At 35.8% G+C, this 19,652-nt stretch overlaps 1 protein-coding gene across 1 annotated transcript in view; it reads left to right on the top strand.

Moving 5' to 3' along the window:
* The window catches only part of LOC149787188 (uncharacterized), a 38,114-nt gene extending 18,715 nt beyond the window's left edge, over positions 1-19,399 (top strand). The window contains exon 6 of the mRNA XM_089977691.1: positions 2,655-19,399. Within this exon, the coding sequence (XP_089833817.1) occupies positions 2,655-2,697 (43 nt within the window). The 3' untranslated portion in view covers positions 2,698-19,399. The remainder of the gene's footprint in view (positions 1-2,654) is intronic.
* The last annotated feature ends 253 nt before the right edge of the window (positions 19,400-19,652 follow it).

The raw sequence follows: 19,652 nt of genomic DNA, 5'->3' as shown, positions 1-19,652 counted from the left end.
ACCCAAGATTTATAAAAATTGTACTATCAGTTGCCTCGCTTGGGGCTCAGCATTAAGAGGTTAGTGTTAGGACTGGTTGGTCAGGATAATGTGACTGGGTGGGACATGATGCTACATGTCTGCGGCATGATGCCTCAGTGCTAGACATTGCTATATACTGCCACACTACAGACATCATAGCGATGTGACTAAAAAATTGTTAAAGCCACGTTAAAAATCCAAATGACACACACACACACACATTACTTTACTTACATCTTCTGGGCGATGAGTCCCCTTGCCCAAACTTAAATTCTAACCTCCCATTAGATGAAACGTCATAGAAAACTTGGAACAGGACAAACTTTGATCCAGCCCACCTTCCATGCCTTCAAACAATTACTTTTTCTTCGGACACCATTTCATGAACCTGGAGAATGGCCTTTCTGTTCATGTCTAAATTGGCAAATTATGCTGAATTTTTGTATTAATCGAGTAATTACCAGATTATTACCTTAGTCCTTATACATTTTTGCTGTGGTTTAAGCACTCATTCATTTTGGAGCAAGTCAGGTGGTTACTAATTGGCTTTTTCAATTGAACAGCGAGATGCTTACATGGATTATCTAATTATTAAAAGCATTTTACCAGCTGCACTTGGTGAGATTGTACCATGGCAGACATGCAGTTGTTTACTGGTAATGTCTCCACTGTTAGGTGTAGTTCTAATACATACAGCATAATACATTGATCATATGTCAATATGTCATGATAACTACCATTGCTAACATTAACACTAAAGATGAAGTATTGTCAATATCATTTGTTCATTACACCTGTGCCAAGTTGAAAGATGAAATCTTGTCAAGTTGTTAAATTACACATGCATGTTGAAACTGGTAAAAAGTGATCTGCTCAGTGGTATGGTTCTCATAAAACTGCCCCAATTAAATAGCTCCCTTAAGGGCTCGGGGGAAAACCACTTGTCTTGCAGACTAGTTCAATAACAGCTAGACTGATTAAAACTGGGCTGCTTTGTACTTCTTCCTGGGCTGAGTAGATGCAGAATAAATAAGAGTGCATTTTTTACCCTTGACAAGCACTGAATTTCAGCATCATGTCAGTTATAAATAACTGATGCCTAATTTGTCAGTTTTGTTGTCAATGTAAAACTAGTTGCAAAGGACTTTCTTAAAAAAAAGTTTGTTACATAGGTACCAATTCTACATGTAAAGTTGACACTAAAATGGATAAATATTATGAAAATATGTTGCAGTTTCAATAATTTAGGTTTCGCTGTGGAGAAGGTTTCCCTTTCACAGAGCTAACACATATCTGTATGAGTCAGAACTCCCAAGATGTTAAGACACAAAGAATGTCCGAATATTTTAATCTGGTCAAGCAATGTTACAGTTGCCCTAGGTCACTGTATTTTCAAGACTGAAGCTTTATTGATACATTGTCCTGCAAAGGGAATATGTCAGCAGGTACTCTCTTTAAGCATTTAATTACTTTGACAAGAAAATGTTGGAATAAGTATTTTAAGTGTCTCAGCTGATTCCAAGCAGTTTTAATCAATATCTAAAATGGAGAGTGTCAAAACAACAGGTCACTGGTTGAAAACTAGTGTGGTAATGACCTAGAAATGTTCCATTTCCTTTGGCCAATCTCGCAACTTGTTCGTCCTAGGAACAGGTGCTTGAGAATTATTTTACTTAGCGCTGCCATTATGAAAAGACCAGACCAAGAATGAAATCCTGGAGAAAGCACCATTATTGAGAGATTCAAATAAAAATGTACAGACTTCTGGCCACACTAATGTGTCATCGGGTGCCAAGGATAGAGACCTAGCTAACTTTGTGAAGTGCATACAAGGTAGCATCAGTCTAAATGGTTTAGTTGTTTTTTAATGTTAATAGTGAGTTTTACTTATTATACAAGTATTTAATTAGGCAATCTTACAAATATGATTGTGTATAAGAGACAGTAATTTCCATTGTGCTTGGGGAAAATGTGCAGGGGTTGGGGTGGGTTGAAGCTAAATGATGCTTTTAGGCAAATACTGAGCACTGCTGGAGTTAACATTTTATGTTTATTGAAAGTTTTGATGTGCTCATGTCCTGTGAACATTTTTCTAATATTTATATCCGAACTGCTAAATTGTTGATTATTGGTTTGCTGCTGTCTGTCTGTACATCTGCCTCCAATCTGTTTTAATGCAATAACTGTTGAAGCTTGACACTAATGAAATTTTACACGCAGCACAGTCAGAATTAGTTGACCTGATTAGCTTTTAAGGTCACTGCAGCAATTTGTTAAATATTTTTTACAACACATTTGTAAGTATATTTTTTACAGAAACATTGCTAGAACAATTAAGCACAAAAACCAACCCTAGGTAATTGGAAGAATTTTTATTGGCATATTAATTTTGTATTTATATCTAAATGACCTGATTAGATTTTCAGGCCATTGCAAAAGATTTTTTTATAGACATGCTCTACACTTTTGTGAACTTTCTTGATTTGTAAACTTTTCTATGTTTGTACATTTATTTACTTTCTGGTACTTAATCAGTCTGAAGTGGGGGATGTGTATTTTGCCAACAGAAATCTAAAATGTTGCTTTTATTTATGGATCGGGATTATTAATTGTTGTACTAATTTCTGTTGCAGGCAGATCGGGTGTATAAGCTGTTGGAATATCTTCCGTCAATAATTTATCCCAAAAGCCTGCGATAACATGAAGCTAATTAGAAAGTACATGATATTTAACTCAAATCTTGAGGCAGTCCATAACAAGATGGAAAATTCATGAGCACTCCTAAACCTTTTAAAACTTCTCATGATTTGGGTCGTCATTGTTATTCATAATTACCAGTGACTGCAGCCAATCTTTTACTGACCAACATCTCCACAAACTGGATTTTATACCCAGGATGAGCAAAGGGATATGTTTGTCTACCTAAATCTTTCAGCACCCCACCCACCCACCCCACACACACCCCTCCCCAAATTTGGTACTGGTACATAACATTCATAACCAGTGCAAGATAATAAAGTCTGGACAAGAAGAAAATGTCTTGCTTGCCTAGAAATCGGTTTTAGAAACTTGACTCTGCCAAGTTCTCCACTTCTTTGGTAACAGACCTTCCACTGCCTAGCTAGTGGTTATAGACTGTCCGCTCAAATGCGGAAGGTTGTGGGTTCAATCCTCGGCTTAGTCATACAAAAAACATACAAAAAATGGTACTAACAGCTGCCTCGCTTGAGGTTAGTGTTAGGACTGGTCGGCCTTTTGTCAGGATAATGTGACTGGGTGGGAATTTTTTTTAAAGTTACGTTAAAAATCCGAATCACACACACTAGCTAAGGTTCCAATATGTTAACTCTATCTACACCTTGGCAGATCAATCAGCTATTTAGTGCTTTGTCCTAGCAACATTTATTGGATTTCATGAGCTACCTTCCTTAGTATGCAATGCCAGCTAACCAACAGCATGTAACAGATCTTTGTACACTGGCAAAAACTGGTAGAGCCAGTTGACTTCAAAAGGATACTTTGCAAGTTTATCATCCAAAGAATAAATATGTTCATTGAGAAGCCATCACAGGTGTATTTGAGGGAAAGGATGTATGTGTACAAACACGGACCAACAGCGGAAAATTGCTTTATTTTATGACTCCATTCTACTTGTGTGCCTTCCCTCGATCACGTAGGGACAATGTTCAAATTTAAACAAGTTGATTTTTGTGAAATTCACAGACCCAAAGTGCTGAAATATCTGATTGATCCACCAAAGTCTAGATATGGTTATCATATCAAAATCGTGACTAGTGAAAATGACAGACATTTTGATCAGCAATTTAACTTCAGGGCTTCTCCCTTTGCTTTCACATGCAGTCCTTCTAATCATCCCCTTTGTTATTTGAATAGGAGCACTTCGGCTTCATGGGTTTCAGAAATTTTTCACTGGAAATTTTAATAATCTGATGCTGTTAATACAGATACTGAATGCTATTACACATGTATTTAAATCTCTTGTTTTGTGAAATAGTTGTTGAAAGCTTTATTTTCAATCATTTCCCAGTTCTAAGAGGCAAGTATGTGTCAGTGTTTACTTCAGTGCTGAAGGTTTAATGAAATGGCGTATCTTTAGTTTTAAGCACACAATTTTATAAAATTGTTTGAAAAAACATTTCATCAAAAACATTTGAATCAATGTGTCAATTTCTACATGTAGGGTACAGTGTTCTATTACTTGAAGCTGCATCACACCATCATAAAAGCAGCCATGAAACTCATATTAAACAAGAAATAAACAAGAAATGTAAAAATTAATTGGAAAAAAAACTTGTATATCAACTTAACAATTTATCTATCAAAATATGACAGCTCAGTGAATAGCATGCTGGACTCTGTATTTGAAGATTACGGGTTCAAATCCTACCATCACAGTCTAGATCAGCTACCATGGTGTGTCTTTGGAAATGACCTACCTGTGTTGCTGTGCCATAAAGGACATATGCAAGTCAAATCAAATTTCTAACTGAAAAGCATGTCCTATGTATACTTTTGAATATGACCAATGCGAGGTTGGTACTTGGCTCAAACCTGACTCTTTTAAACTTAACATGTACAATAAACAGGGTCTATCTGACTCTTTCAGGCACATTGGCAAAATATGAACTGAGCTCATGTGCACATTATGACCTAGTATATTAATGAATCTTGGTCATTGTTTACCTAATGCTTACCAGGTGGTCACTCACATCAGTTTCGAAAAATTTAAAAATTCATTGGTGAATAAGTGAATAGTTACTTTGGTTTTTGCCATCATACTTTATGTAAAGTAGGTCACTTAAGATAGGGGGCCCTGAGTGGCCGTGTGGTCTAAAGCGCTCTCCGTTATGGATCACTGCCATCTCACCTGTCTGCATGGGTTCAAATCTAGGATTCGGCCAACGTGGGTACGTGAGAAAGCTTGCCAGTAGCTTCTCGTGGGTCGGTGGTTCTTCTCTGGGTTTTCCTGGTGGATTCTTCCTCCACCATTAATACTGGCTGCCATGCATAGCCTATCGTGTGCTGAAATATGGCGTTAAACCCCACAACAACAACAATCACTTAAGATAAACTTATTTTTCTATGTCCAGTTGCTGTATTAGGTTATTATGAAAAGCATGAACTGTACTTGGCAAAAACACTGTGTTGCTTAAGCGTACCAGTAGTTCTGTTTTTAATGAGATATTCTAGCTTATGGGATGGTTCTGTAGCCATCGTTCTTTTCCTTGGATTAGTCATCAAGCTGAACAAAGCTTGACTTCAGTAAAACTTGTATTATGTGATTCCATCTGTATTTTAGACACGCGCTACTGTCTAGACTGACTTGCCAGTCGAGTCCAAGTGCACACAACATATAGTTGACCTGCTATCATATTATGCACTGAAAGTTCACGGTTTATGTTGTTTCTTCTACTCGTTTATCTAAACAAACTGCATTGGGCCAGATCTGCCAGTGCATTATGGGACAGATCTGAGTTGCTGGAGCTTGCAGTTGGACTCCACTTGCAATCAAGTATTTGCACTATGTTACCTTGTTTGACTTGAAATAATTTGGTCACCATGTACTCCTTAGAATTTGGTATATTTCAACCTTGTTCACTACTGGTGTGTTCATACTGAAGAACAGTCTTTGGCTTTCAACTTAATTTGGTGATGAAAATGGCAAGCATGATTGAGAATTTAAAGTGGTGAAATCTGGAGTTTCCATGGCTTTTTAAAACTATTTCTCTGTTTCATATGTTTTAATCACATATAATATGCTGTGCAAATGGAATTGACCAATGCCAATGCTTGATACTTGCCTTAAATCCAACAGGTCACTTTCATCATACCTTGGTTTTAGAAATAAACATTTGGCTGATTACGCAGAAATTCCATATATTATATATATATAATATATAATATATATATATATATATATATATATATATATATATATATATATATATATATATATTACTTTTGATCACAAGTACAGCATAAAATATCTTGAAAATTTGGTTTTTCAGCACTTTTGCTTCACTTAAATCTTGATGAATTTGACGCTGCAAAGTTTATATGTTCGGAATTGTCATTTGTAAGCCATTATCATATCTAAGCAAATTTGTAACGCATTTTTGTTGCTGTACCACAGTTTACTTGGGAGGGCTTCCAGTGTTACCCTTTCAATCTATCTTTCTGCTCGTCAGCCTAAAAAAGGTAGATGTATTGATAAAATAGTTTGAAATGCTTAGCAAGGGCATGGGGGTTTGGGTTAGGAAATACTATCATCTAGGTCAGCTTTTCCTTTTATTGGGATAAGCTCTGTTTGAGATGATTCTTTGGGATGGGTCTGTTTGAGATGGTTCTTTGGGATGGGATCGTTTCGATATGGTTCTTTGATATCCACCATCTTAGTACTCGAGTGCTTTGTATCTAATTTGAAATTTATTTTATTGGTATCACTTCTGAATTTTGCAGATTGAAGGTCAATGGTCATGCATCTGTTCGTCCATCTGCTGCAAGAGCGGAGGAAAGCAAACTCTCACTTTGTATATAGCAAGACATAGGAAAGGGACAGTCACAATATAAGTGAAGATATGGCAAAACAAGCTAGCTGGTCTTTAAGTGAGAATAAAAGGTGACATCAAGAGGCTGTCCAATCCATCCATGCGTTGTTGTTTTGTTAGGGGAAAGATGATGTACTCTCTCTTAAAGCAAAGACATTAAAATAATCAAAGCAAGCCAGATGTTCCTTAAGAGATGAAAGGTGTCGGACATAGGTTATACCAGGTCACAAAAGCTGTCCATCCAGTCCTTGTAGCCCTGGGCCAAGAGATGATATACGTCTGTCCACTTCCAAGATTGTTGAAAATCAGCCCCAAGACGTCAACTTGATGTGATGAATGTTGTTGGTGTAAAAATATTCAGAATTAAAAGATGTTAATAAAATACAACACTTGCAACAATATATAATGAAGATTCAGAAGTAACTGTTAGAACATGGAATTTTAAGAACATTATTTTGGGTATGATTGACAAATTATAAGGTACCCTTCTTGCAGGGATTTGTTCTTAATTGACCAAGTGTGATTCGAACAAATCAGTACCAGGTGCCAACCATTCTTATTTTGGCAAATCTCTCTTAATTTTTAACTTCTTACACATTAATGGTTACTTTTGTCCGATTTTAATTTTTTATATATAGGAAAGCAGCAACCTAAACACATCTAAATCTCTAAAATGTTTGTAATGTTGAATTATAATTAATTTTTGAAAGCCTTATCTAAGCACTTTTTCAAAAAATGAATATTGACCAATCAGAAATACAGCCAAGTGATTCAGTTGGAAAAGCAAGGGAAGTATTGAGAAATTAATGGTGACTAACATGGTCTAAATGTCAACAAAAAAATGTGCTTCCAAAATTCAGAACACTGTGAAAGGTATCGGCAGTTGATGAATACTATGCCTTTGCATTCTCGAATGGGAATTAAGTCCTACATGTGGTGGTAACTGTATACAGCATGTTTCTGGTATTAAGTATGACACATGGTGGTAACATAGACTGTATACAGCATGATTCAACCAAAAACTCACTTTCAGTTGGCAATGCTTACTACTTGAAGTAATTTGTGGGATTAAAATTTGAAGCATTCCTATTTTCGTGTTCAAATATTCCATTCTTTAACATTCATATTCCGTTTGGGGATGGCATTTCAGAGTAATGTCTTGTTTTATACAACCATCGAAATTTAAAGTGTTTAATGTAGATGGAGACTACTATAACCAGGGCTGGTTTTGTACCCTCACTATCTTAAGTGAGTTCATTTGATTTTGTACCCTCACTATCTTAAGTGAGTTCATTTGATCTTGTACCCTCACTATCTTGGGTGAGTTCATTTGATTTTGTACCCTCACTATCTTAAGTGAGTTCATTTGATTTTGTACCCTCACTCTCTTGGGTGAGTTCATTTGATTTTGTACCCTCACTATATTGGGTGAGTTCATTCGATTTTATTTCTGTCCATCAGTCCAAATTCATGCCTCTGTCCATATACATGCATTTCTATTACATGCATCTGTTCATCTATTTGTGATCCATGAATCTGTCCATGTATTTGTATTAAACAATCTGTCCATCCCAGAAAGTTAATTAGCAATGCTTGATTTAGACAAATGAAATTTGAGATGTTTTTATGCATTTTGAATGGCCTGACAAGATTTTCTTGCCACTAAAATCGTTTTTCCTCTTCTTTTTCGCTTTTTTTTTGTTTTTTTTTTTTTGTTGATGTTGTTGCTTCCACTGCTGGTAGCAGGGACCACATTAATTTTAATTCTGTCCGTCCATCTTGAGAAGTTTGTTAGCAGTTGTGTTTGAAAACCACAGAACATAGACAAGAGAAGTTTGTCTATCATATTTACATGCATTTGTAGAAGACCTTGTTAGATTTTTAGACCATTACAGCAGTGTTATAAATTTTTCTGCTGTTTTGGACATTCAAGAACAAACTTTGTTAGCACAACTAAGCAAAAGACATTTGAGAAAAAATTAATTTTACTAGGCATACATATGTATTCATATGTAAATGACCTGATTGGATTGTGAGGCAGTTTATGGTTATGTTCTCAGTGTGAGCACGCTTGAATTTTTACACACAACTTTGATTAAAATAACTGTTTAAATGATTGAGCAGAAATCACTTGCGGTAGACTTGATTAGATTTCAGACAATTATATCAAATTGTACTTGTTTTCTAAATTATTCAACTTTACGAACTTATGCTTTTTTGGTTTCCAATAAGCATTAACATGTTTTAAAAAACAAAATTCTAATTTGAGTATTTTGGTATTGGACTATAGGATGCAGATGTGCTTTGCAAACTCTAATATAATTTTTTATGAAAAGAAAAACTGAAAAATCATCAAGCCTAACATTAATATTGGATTTTTGTCAGAAGTAGAAAACAGTGACTAATTAATCTCATTATTGCATGTTGTTTAATTTTTAGTGAACTGGGTTCTTGCATTTTCTGATGATGTGATTGACAATTATTCCAATTTGGTTGAAATTTCCATACTGCATTCAGAATTCTGAATTTGAAATCATACATTTTGAGGATGTCTGTTGATCAATTCAGAAAACTAAAACAAAATTAGCATCCTGTAAATCTGTATTTATTTTCATTGGTGCAGCCATATTTCCTGTCAAAATCTTGCTGCTTTTGCTTTGTACTCACTTCATAACTGCTTTACAGGAAACCTTGTGATGTAAATATATGGCAAGCAATGAGAAGGTGGAATTTTTAATTGTTCTAAATGCTAACATTTGATTTTGGTCAGTGGGGACTTGAGGCCTTGCATGGTGGATTTGGAAATGAAACAACTTTTCACCAGTTTTTTTACTTTAATAACTAAAGGCAAATATGTGATGAGGAAGAAGAATTAAAGAGAGGAATGTTTTTTGTGCTTAAAAAGAATTTGAGAATTGTTACTTTCATGATAGTGCACATGATAAATAAACCTTGTCATTGTTGAAATTTCACTTGTCTGCTCATATATAAGCAGTAGCTGAGGAATGACAACTCTTATTTTCAAGATACTCTTTGATTGGACATGTCACATTTTAATCAGCTGTACAATTATGTATGGTGATGGATATGTATAATTAATGGACAGTTAATAAAAGTTCAAGTCACTTAACTTGCAAGACACCTTGCTAACTGAACATGTTTTAGCCCTAGTCCTTGAAACAGTGACATAATTAAGGCAGAAGTAATGACTATCCTTATTGTAATTTCTTGTTTGCAAAACTTTCTAATTATGATTGGGATTGTAATAATGATGAAGGTGACATTTATAATTTCTAATAGAGTTTTGTTATCATAATTGTTGCCTTATATGTATATGCTTAATTGGAATGTCTTTGATAAAACCTTAACATAATTGTGCTGCAAGTTTTGGTCCTAAGGTACCAGACTACAATTTATTATCATTTGTATCCATTCGGATAATTGTTTCTTCAGACAGGAGTAAATGATGATAAATAGCCATTTTCTTTTAGACTAAATTATTTTAGTTTTTATTTACCGGTCATAAACATGGTGATTGCAAAAAAGGTTATCCATTCATTTTTGCATCAGATTTGCCGCCCCCCCCAAAATAAAATTTCACTGAAAATATGCCATGAATGATATTTATGACAGTTATAAACAGTGTCGATAAGTTCCATTTTATCTAAGATGTGGCATAGCAGATCATAAAATTCAGGGTTTCTGTGGCCCTTGTTACTTTGATAATTCACATGATAATTGTGCTTAAGATAAAGTTAATTATAAAGTTGTAAGTGTGATGACCACCATGGAAATGAGAAAAAAATATACACATTTATTGTTTAAGGAAAATGCATAACTCCTTGTAGAAAATCACCAATAGAAACAAACACATTTTTTAGGATCAGGCATTATATATTATGGAAAATCACCAAGAAACTTGCCTAACTATCCTACAAGTCAAAGTCCACTGGTCCTAGAGGTGGTAAGAGTTTCAGTTAAAATATTTGCCTGAAATGCCTATTGAGTTTAAATGTGGTACTGCCATTTATTTCATTAGAAAATGGGACTAGGATAAGAAGAGGAAGAAATTTTACATCTTTACCGATTCCTCATGATGACATTGTTCGGACTGAAATGGAGTTAATGTTCATTGTTGTTTAGTCTCCAGTCATGTCAGCGAAGATGATGATGATTGAATTTCAAACAAATACATAATTTTCAAAAGAATTATTTGTATCAGCTTATGTAATTTGAATTGTTCACTTTCGGAAAGTTACTGGAAACTTGGATTTGACAAATTTATGACCCTAAAAATAATCAGTTTTATTGCTAAATATATTCTTCTCTTTCTGTGCAGTCTTAGACATATTATCAAATTCTATTTCAGAAGCTCCATTAAGAATTATGAATAAGCAAGTTTTAACTTGTAAGGCTTAAGTACAGTTCATAAAGTGTCCTGTCTTGTTATTTGATCATTTAATCTATTAATGTCAATCATCATTAGACTTAGTCATATGTCATTGGCATTGTGGAACAAATTAAGGCCCAACAAATGATGAAATTACCAATTAATTTCCTTTATTTCTTTAAAGTGTCATTGTGTTAGTCAGTTGGCAGATTCTTAAATTAAGATGGTGATGAATGCCAAAATTGTTATGGATGATATTTAGTCCAGCATTGTCTCTTTCTTTTTTCCAACCACTTCAAGCAGTATAATGTTGAGATCACAATTTTTTGATTGACAGAAAGAGGTGGCCAGAATAGAGGCTTATGCCACAAGAACGAAATGTCTTCTTAGGAAACGAGTCTACAGCGGCAACAGTTTAGGAAAGTTTTGCTACTTATTGCTGATGATGAAAATTATTGGGATAAGTAACACTGAAAATTGAATCTTGATCCACAATTTTCTTGTGAATGTAGAGCAAGTCCTGTGAACCTTCCTGCATGTGGTAAGAGGCAAGTAACAGAGAAGGGGTCTGCGCTGGCTCTGAATAATGTGTCTGATTCGTGACTGAAAGAGTGGGTTAAAATCCTGCCATTGGGTCACCTACCTTGTGTGCTTGGGCATAGCACTTTATTTAAATTGCCTCAGCACTGGAAAAAAATGATCAAAAACAAACCAAATCTTCCCAGTTACTCTTGTTGCAGTAATTAACCTACTAAATAAAGTCTTCATCTTTTATAGCAGTAATTATTCTGCTGCAGTCTTCAGCTCTGTAAGCTTGATCCACAAGTTCAAGGAGGGGGTGGGGTGTCAAATGAGCAAAAGACCTGAAGGCAGACTTGTGAGTTGTGGATGTTCTTTTAATGCCCATACCAGATTTGTGGAATTAGATATAATTTGATACCTGTGTTGATCCATGATCTGCCCAACTTTCATTTTTGGCAAGTAACTTAATGTGGACCTTTTATGGATCAAATTTGATGTATGATGTATTACATAAGAAAGGTCAAGGTTATGTTTAATTTTCACCATTTTCAATCAAATTTAATGCCATTATGGCCACTATTTGATCTTTGCTTTATACTTGGATCAGAATGTTGTCTCAGCTCAACTATAATTCATGGGCTTGATGGATTTAAACCAATTTTGGTGTAGGGCTTTACATTAAAAGACCCAGGCCAAGTTCATTTTCAGCTGTTTTATTTTGATCGAATGTTGTCTATCCATCTGGTATCAATTTGTTTTGCACAATAGTCAAGTGTCCACCATCTGCCTTCATCAAACATAGCATGGTAGATGGCTTGCACATGGATCAAAACAAAGGTGCAGTCTGGAAGAAGGCAATATGGTATCTACAATATAATATTAATTCTGCAACACAGTCCTGGATCAAATTTTGTAGATGGTTTTCATTTAGGGTATGTAAGATGCTCCTAGTTTGTGGGATCACTGAATAGTGAATGCTTCTGACAGAAAGAAGGACAATAGCTTTTGTGACAAATTTCACTTTTAGTCCTGTGCCTTTGCCAAAATGTGTTGCTGACTTGTAAGTTGGCTACAAATAAGGCTATTGATTTGAAGGTCAAGGTCACTAACTGGACTTCAATTTTAGTTTCAGACCATGTACCATAAGCAGAGTTCATGGAGAGCACACACTTAAGATGAAGAAGAGGACCAAAAGGGGGTCAAAGGGCGTTTTCATTCTGAATAACAATGGGGAAGTTTTACATAACAACTTTTGTTCTGGAGTAAATTCATTAACCAAACTTTTTGGATTGCATTTTCACTTAGGGTAACAAGGAAACTTTAGCCTGAAAGTTGGATGAAATACTCGAGGCAAACCTAATAAAAAAAAGTTATTTCTGGATACCAGTTTATCTCAAGACTTTTTTTAAAAAAATTGAAGTTATTGAGATTCATTGGTCAGTGATTTCCCCGAGTTAGACATGCCCAATTTGTTCCTACACAGAGAACTTGTTAACACTGGGCAGCTGTATAATGTGCAATGCATAGTACTGATGTTGACCTGAAATTATCCCTGTAATTGAACAATGGCAGGGTATATGGGCAAATCTCTAGTCTTTACATAAGCTTTAGTTTTTTTTTACCTGAAATTGACTCTTCAATGCTTTCATGTATCTATAATTATGACTTGAGCACAATTTAATAGCTATAGTTTTGAAATTGTAAATTGTGTTGTATTGTTGGTGATATGAATAAAATTCATCAAGGTCAAGGTCATTATCATATAGAGCTGAACTTTGTAATAGATTCTCTCAAATTGTGCCAGAAACACCTTCCTGTCATTCTTTTGGAAATGGTAGGGGACATGGTAACAACCCATGCATTAGTTTTATAATGTTAAATCTGTTTAAGACCAACTTTAGTTGACTTTCTTTGAAATTGAGATAAAAGAATAAAACTTGTACGTTACAAATGAGAGGTGTGTCATGTCCCACATCATGGGTTATATCTTCAAGGTCAAGGTCTTGAATAAGTTTTCCATCACCTTTTACTTAGTTTCATAATGCTGAATCTGTTTTAAACTAACGTATTAACTTGTACCATGTTAGGGGAGTTGTATTTATGGTAATAGATATCATATTTTGAAGATTCAATGCCACATTTTGATATTGTATCTTCAGGGTCAAGGTCATTTTTTTATTTTTATTTTTTTTAATTTCTTGAGTTTTATTCTAAAACTATATGGATTTAAAAACCATGGTAAAAATTTTTTTTTATACATTAGATGGCTTCTTGTGTTTCACATCTATGTGTGGTCAAGTTCAGTGATTATTTTTTCCATTTACTACACTTATTTGTATGCCCTTTCATATAGAGCCATGAAATTTGGAGATTTTCCTTGGTAGTCTGAAGCTCTGTCAAAAAGGTCATAAATATGGTTGTGCCATTTCCATGTCCTTGTCATGGTAGATGAGGGAAAATGCCCCAAAACTGCTTCCTGTTTCTGCAGGAACTTAAGGAGGATAAAGCAAAATATGTACATCTGTTGGGACCTCTTCCTTCAAACTAAACTCTTTCTCACATTACTGTTAAAAGGTAAAATAGAAGTGGTATCTGAATGTTTTCAGTCTGTATGTTTACCCATTGGTCAAAATTTCATTTGTGCTGTGTAACTTTTAGAGTTTATATTTTTTATTTTTCATTTGACATTGCATTTCATATTGCAACTGGAGAATTTGTCTTGTATTACATTTGAGGTCCTGTCTTCAGGGTCATTGTCATGCATCAACTGTTTTTGCTATGTAACTTGGAGACTGAGTCATAATATAGAAACTTGGAACTGTGTCATAATGTTGAAACTTGGTACTGTGTTGCACATTCTGGTTGGGGTAGTGTCTTGTGGGTCAGACTCACGGTCACTTATTTTTTCTTTATTTTTGCTTTGTAACTCTTGACACCATTCGATATGGAGACATGAAAATTGGTCCAATTTCCAGATGTGCTGCTAACTGCATTGTTTCAGTGGTCAAGTTCAAAGTTAAACTATAGGCCAGAAGAGCTTACTGAATGGCCTGTTTTCCCTGTCTTGAAATGGCTTGTCTGCAAGTTGTCATCCAGCAGCTGTCCAACCATTAGTTAAAGTTGGTTATCACTATTCAGCTTGGAGGAAGCTTTACACACACTCCTTCATACCAAGGTCCTAAATAAAAATGTTGCTGCACAGACCTCCAGCAGCAGAAGCCCTGCATGGATGGTTCATATCAGTTTGAGGTTTTACTAAAGGACTGGTGATGTATGGTTCTAAATGAAATGATACCTATCTGATGTCCATTATGGCTGCCATCGTCATCTTGTCACTGAACATTTGTATTATCATTGGGGTATTTAATTACAAGACTCGTCATGTATAGTTGGTCTGAAATGAAAATGATTATGTTTTGGACATCCATTATGTCTGCCATGCTGGCAATCATTATAATCGTTGTCATTTGTTCAGGATGGATGGTCATAAAAACAAAGGGGTTACACTTACAAGGTTCATGGTGCCTAGATAGTCCTAAGAGAAAAAGTGCCTACCGATTGGCATGCAGTATGATAACCACTTCACCAGAAAAATTGATGATGATGTTCCTAAATGAAAAGGGCTTTGCTTAGACATCTAGGATAGCTACTACAACAATGGGCAGCTTGAGAACCTCCTGAATGGATGGTCATGTATCAGTATGGGATTTTCACTAAAAGGCTTTCAATGATGTCTAGTTGGTCATAATTGAAAGTCATGCTGCTTTGACATCAAATATGACTACTGTGACAGCCAACTTAAAAATAATGTTATTGCTGCTACTACAGGATGGTAAGTATTTATCACAGGGTTTTCACCAGGAGACTGGCTATGATATCTGGTTGGTCCTGAATAAATGGGATCCTAGGTGGCTATTATAGCGGGTTGTTCATGAATAAATGGGGTCCGGAGTGGCTAAGATATTGGGTTGTTCCTGAATAAATGGGGTCATAGGTGGCTATGATATCGGGTCAGCCCTGAATAAATGGGGTCCTAGGTGGCTATGCTATCTGGTTGGTCATGAATAAATGGGGTCCTAGGTGGCTATGATATCGGGTTGGTCATAAATAAATGGGGTCCTAGGTTGGTATGATATCGGGTTGTTCCTGAATAAATGGGGTCCTAGGTGGCTAAGTAGATTAAGGTGCTCATATTTACAGATCATGAACATTTCACCTATCTGTGTGAAAAAGTTTGCCAGTAGCATTGTTTTGGTCTGTGGTTCTTCCACCAAAATATACTGGCTGCCATGTATGGCCAACCTATCGCATGCTGAAAAATGGTGTTAAACCCATAAAAACAAAACCTAATTTAAATTAGTGCTGATCCGATATATATGGTCACCACAGCAGTCATCTTGAAAATCTGAAAGCTGTTCATCCTGAACATGGGGCCTGATTATCTGTAGGGCAAAGTGGGCAAGGGGTCCCATATGTTATTGCCTGATATCACAAGCAGGGCCTCCACACTCAGGGGGCCCCATATATTATTGCCTGATATCACAAGCAGGGCCTCCACACTCAGGGGGCCCCATATATTATTGCCTGATATCACAAGCAGGGCCTCCACACTCAGGGGGCCCCATATATTATTGCCTGATTTCACAGGAAGGGTCTCCACGCTCAAGAGGCCCCATATATTATCGTCTGGATTCCCAGTGTTGTTAATAGTATTGTAGTCACATCTATGGACAATCCAGTCTCACCGCTAGGACCCATCTTATAAATCGTATTATTTGATCACCTCCAAAACGCAAAGTTATATTTCTGTGGGTTTTCAACAGAAATGGATGAAATCTAGATGGTTCTGAATGAAAATGGTGCTAAAGTGACCTCACAGTTAAAAATATTATTAATAATTCTCTTGAAGGAATGGTCATGTCAAGATGGCTTTTTCACCAAAAGTTTTCAAATGGTGTCAAACATGGCATAAAGAAATAATGGTGCTGATGTTGAAGTGAGTATGGCTACCACAGTGGCTAATTTGAAAACATTGTTCAAGAATATCAGAGATGGCGTCAAAATTTGGAAATTAAAAAAAGAGATGGTCTTGTCTTAATTCCTGGAAGCTCTTTCGGACAGTAGAGCATCATTTCCTTTGAGGAACTTGGTCAGCTCTACTGGTCATTGGCCAGGAGAACCATAAGATAAGCTATTGTCTGTCTGTCTGTCCATTAGTACAAGATTTTCCTCACAACACCAGATTGTAGATTGCCATGAAGCTTTACACCAACATTCATCCCATGGTCTTTTTAAATGAAAATGGTGCTGCTCAGACTTCCAATATGGATGATGTTTGGTTGGTCTCAAAATGGTGATGACCTGCCATCCAATATGGCCACTATATAGCAGCCATTGTGAAAATATTTTCACTATTCCTAAATGTAAAGTAAGGTTTTATCAGAAGACTTTCGTAACATATTGGTCCTAAATGAAAATGGCATTACTAACACATCAGTATGGCTGCCATGATAGTCGGATTGAAAATCTCCATGTTGATACAACCATCCACACCAAAGGATTAATTCCTTTGCTGTGGATGGTTGTATCAACATGGAGTATTTACTAAAATATCTGGTGTCTGATTTTCCTAAATGAAAATTGTGCCTGTTGGACATTTAATACCACTGCCACAGAAACCATTGATGAAATATTGTCACTATTCAATTTTACTCTTGAAGAATTCATATGTGTGGGTGGTCCTAAATGCAGATGGTGCCAATATGACCTCCATTATAGCCAACACTATGGCTAATTTTAAAATTTTCATTGTTGATAATTATTCTAGATGTCTGGTTATATTGTCCTGTTGTCACTAAAAGACTTGTCATATAATTTTGGCCCAAAATAGGGCCAAAGGCAGTTCAATGGTATTTTGGTCTGAAATAGAGCCCAAGGCAGTTCAGCGGTCTTGAGTGCTGGCCTTTACAGATCACCCACATTTAACCTCTGCATGAGGTCTTGTTTTGGCTCGACACGTGTGGTGTACCAGTAATTCCCCGTGAGACTACCTGTCGTCTTTCTTCACCAAAAATAATGGAAACTCGTGCTGAAAAATAGTGTTATTCCCAACAAATCCAGACCAAAATAAAAATGGTGACAATGTGATATCCAGTATGGTCACCATATGGAGGTATCTTGCAAACCTTTCATTATTTCTCATCTAAATTGGAAATATTATCTTTACTCCTCCCAAACAGATGATGATATCAACGTATGGTTTTGACCAAATTCCTTGTTTTGGTACCTAGTTGGACTTAAATGAAAATAGTTGCAGTTGTACAGCAGGCATTGTGACTCCCTGAATAGATGGTGATATTGCTGTAAATCTGAACATCTATTATGTTGCCATAGCAATCACATGTAATTCAACAATTGTGTCATTGCTGAAGAATATCGTAAATGGTTTCAACACAGACATTAAGAAAGCTTTCAGATGTCTAGCTGTTCTTGCATTCAGTACGTCTTCCATTTAGAAGTCGGATCATTTGAGAATATCAAGAGATATTTCAACACTAGAAAGTCAAAAGGCCAATGAACAAGGTCACTGAAAGACAAAGCATTTACATCTGGCATTGGCTCTACACCATGTATCTTTCCCAGAAATTGTGGATGGCTTGCATATGGGTTAAGAAAGAAACCCGGTTTAAAGATAAAGAGAGCTGAAGATGAAATGTGTATGCACAATCACAGTTCTGTATCACAGATGTGGACCAAAAATTAATTAGCTTAAATATGGGGTAGGAAAGAAGCCTGTCGATTTCAAGGTTAATAGTCAAGGTGACTGACTCTAAGAAGAAATGCAGTTTCCTCAGAATTGATTAATTCGGCTGGATCAAGCATTATAGCTAGCTTGCACTTGGCCTAATGAAAAGCCAATAGATGTTTAGACCAAAAGATGAAAGTTCAAGGTCATTATGAGAGAAAAACTGATCAAGTGTGGTCTTATATGATATGTAAGAAGCCTATTAACTCAGAGGTCAATGTTGGTACTTACTTATAGCTTCTCGTGAGTTAGTGAGTTTTCTTTCCGGGGTTTTCCCGGGTTCTTCTTCCACCATTAATACTGGCCGCCATGTATAGAATATCATGTACTGAAAAATGGCGCTAAACCCTACAACAACAATTTGGAGGTCAAGGTCACTTAAGGAATAATAATGGTGTTTGAATGATAACTTGCGTTGCAGACCATGTACCTCTATCAAAGATTGAAGTATGAAAGAAGGCTTAAATTCAAAGTATGGAATAAGGCTATTGAATTTTGGGTCAGAAGGTCAAAGATCAGGGTTACTATGAAAAGGCATTTGCAGAACAATATTTGTTCTAGAAAGATTCCTTGAGGTAACTTTGTGGATAGCTAGCTTTTGAAACGCTAGGGAGATGTATGATCCAAGGGTATAAAGGTCATAGTTCACATGTATGCTATGTTCTGCGTAAGTAGTTTCTGGATACGACTTTATTTCAAGGTTATTGGTCCCCTGAGTCAACTATACTCTATAATAGTACCAACACGGTACTATTAAATAAATGGTGGAGGTGGTAGTGGGGGCATATGTTCTTGTTGACCAAAAGCTTTCCCCATTTGGGTTTTAAGAGAGCTGATTGGCATGGTTATCATGTGTCATAATGACACATTTCTAGTCTTTTGTTTATTTTTAAATTCACAATTTCATGCAATTTAAAATGAAACCTTATCTTGAAGGTAAGCTTGACTTTAATACAAACCTTAAATTAGTCCATGTATTAAAATATTTTAAATGATTTATATTGTATGTTTTCTTTCAAGTTTATGCTTTGTGTTTGCTTTAATGTATTTGCCATGCTGAAGCACAGTTGATTAAATTTATTTTTAACATAATTTGTTTGCATTATTATTGACCTGAATAAAACTTATCAAGGTCAAGGTCTTTTTGAAACTCTGAAATGTGTCATGGATTCTCCTTATACCAGCTACTCTTTATTATTTTTCTCCTTGTATCCAGCCTTCTCTTGAAAGATGATAGTGGGTAACAGAATAATAACCCATTCATCACAATTTCATTTTCACCCTCTTAATTTATTTGAGATTAAAGGATGAAACTTTGTATTCTTGCACATTATCGCTAAGAGGT

This window comes from Sinohyriopsis cumingii, chromosome 12 (assembly GCF_028554795.1).
Source record: "Sinohyriopsis cumingii isolate HCF-2022 chromosome 12, ASM2855479v2, whole genome shotgun sequence".
Classification (NCBI taxonomy): Eukaryota; Metazoa; Mollusca; class Bivalvia; order Unionida; family Unionidae; genus Sinohyriopsis; species Sinohyriopsis cumingii.
Note: the sequence above shows the minus strand (reverse complement) of the source record. Positions and strands in the feature narration are given on the sequence as shown.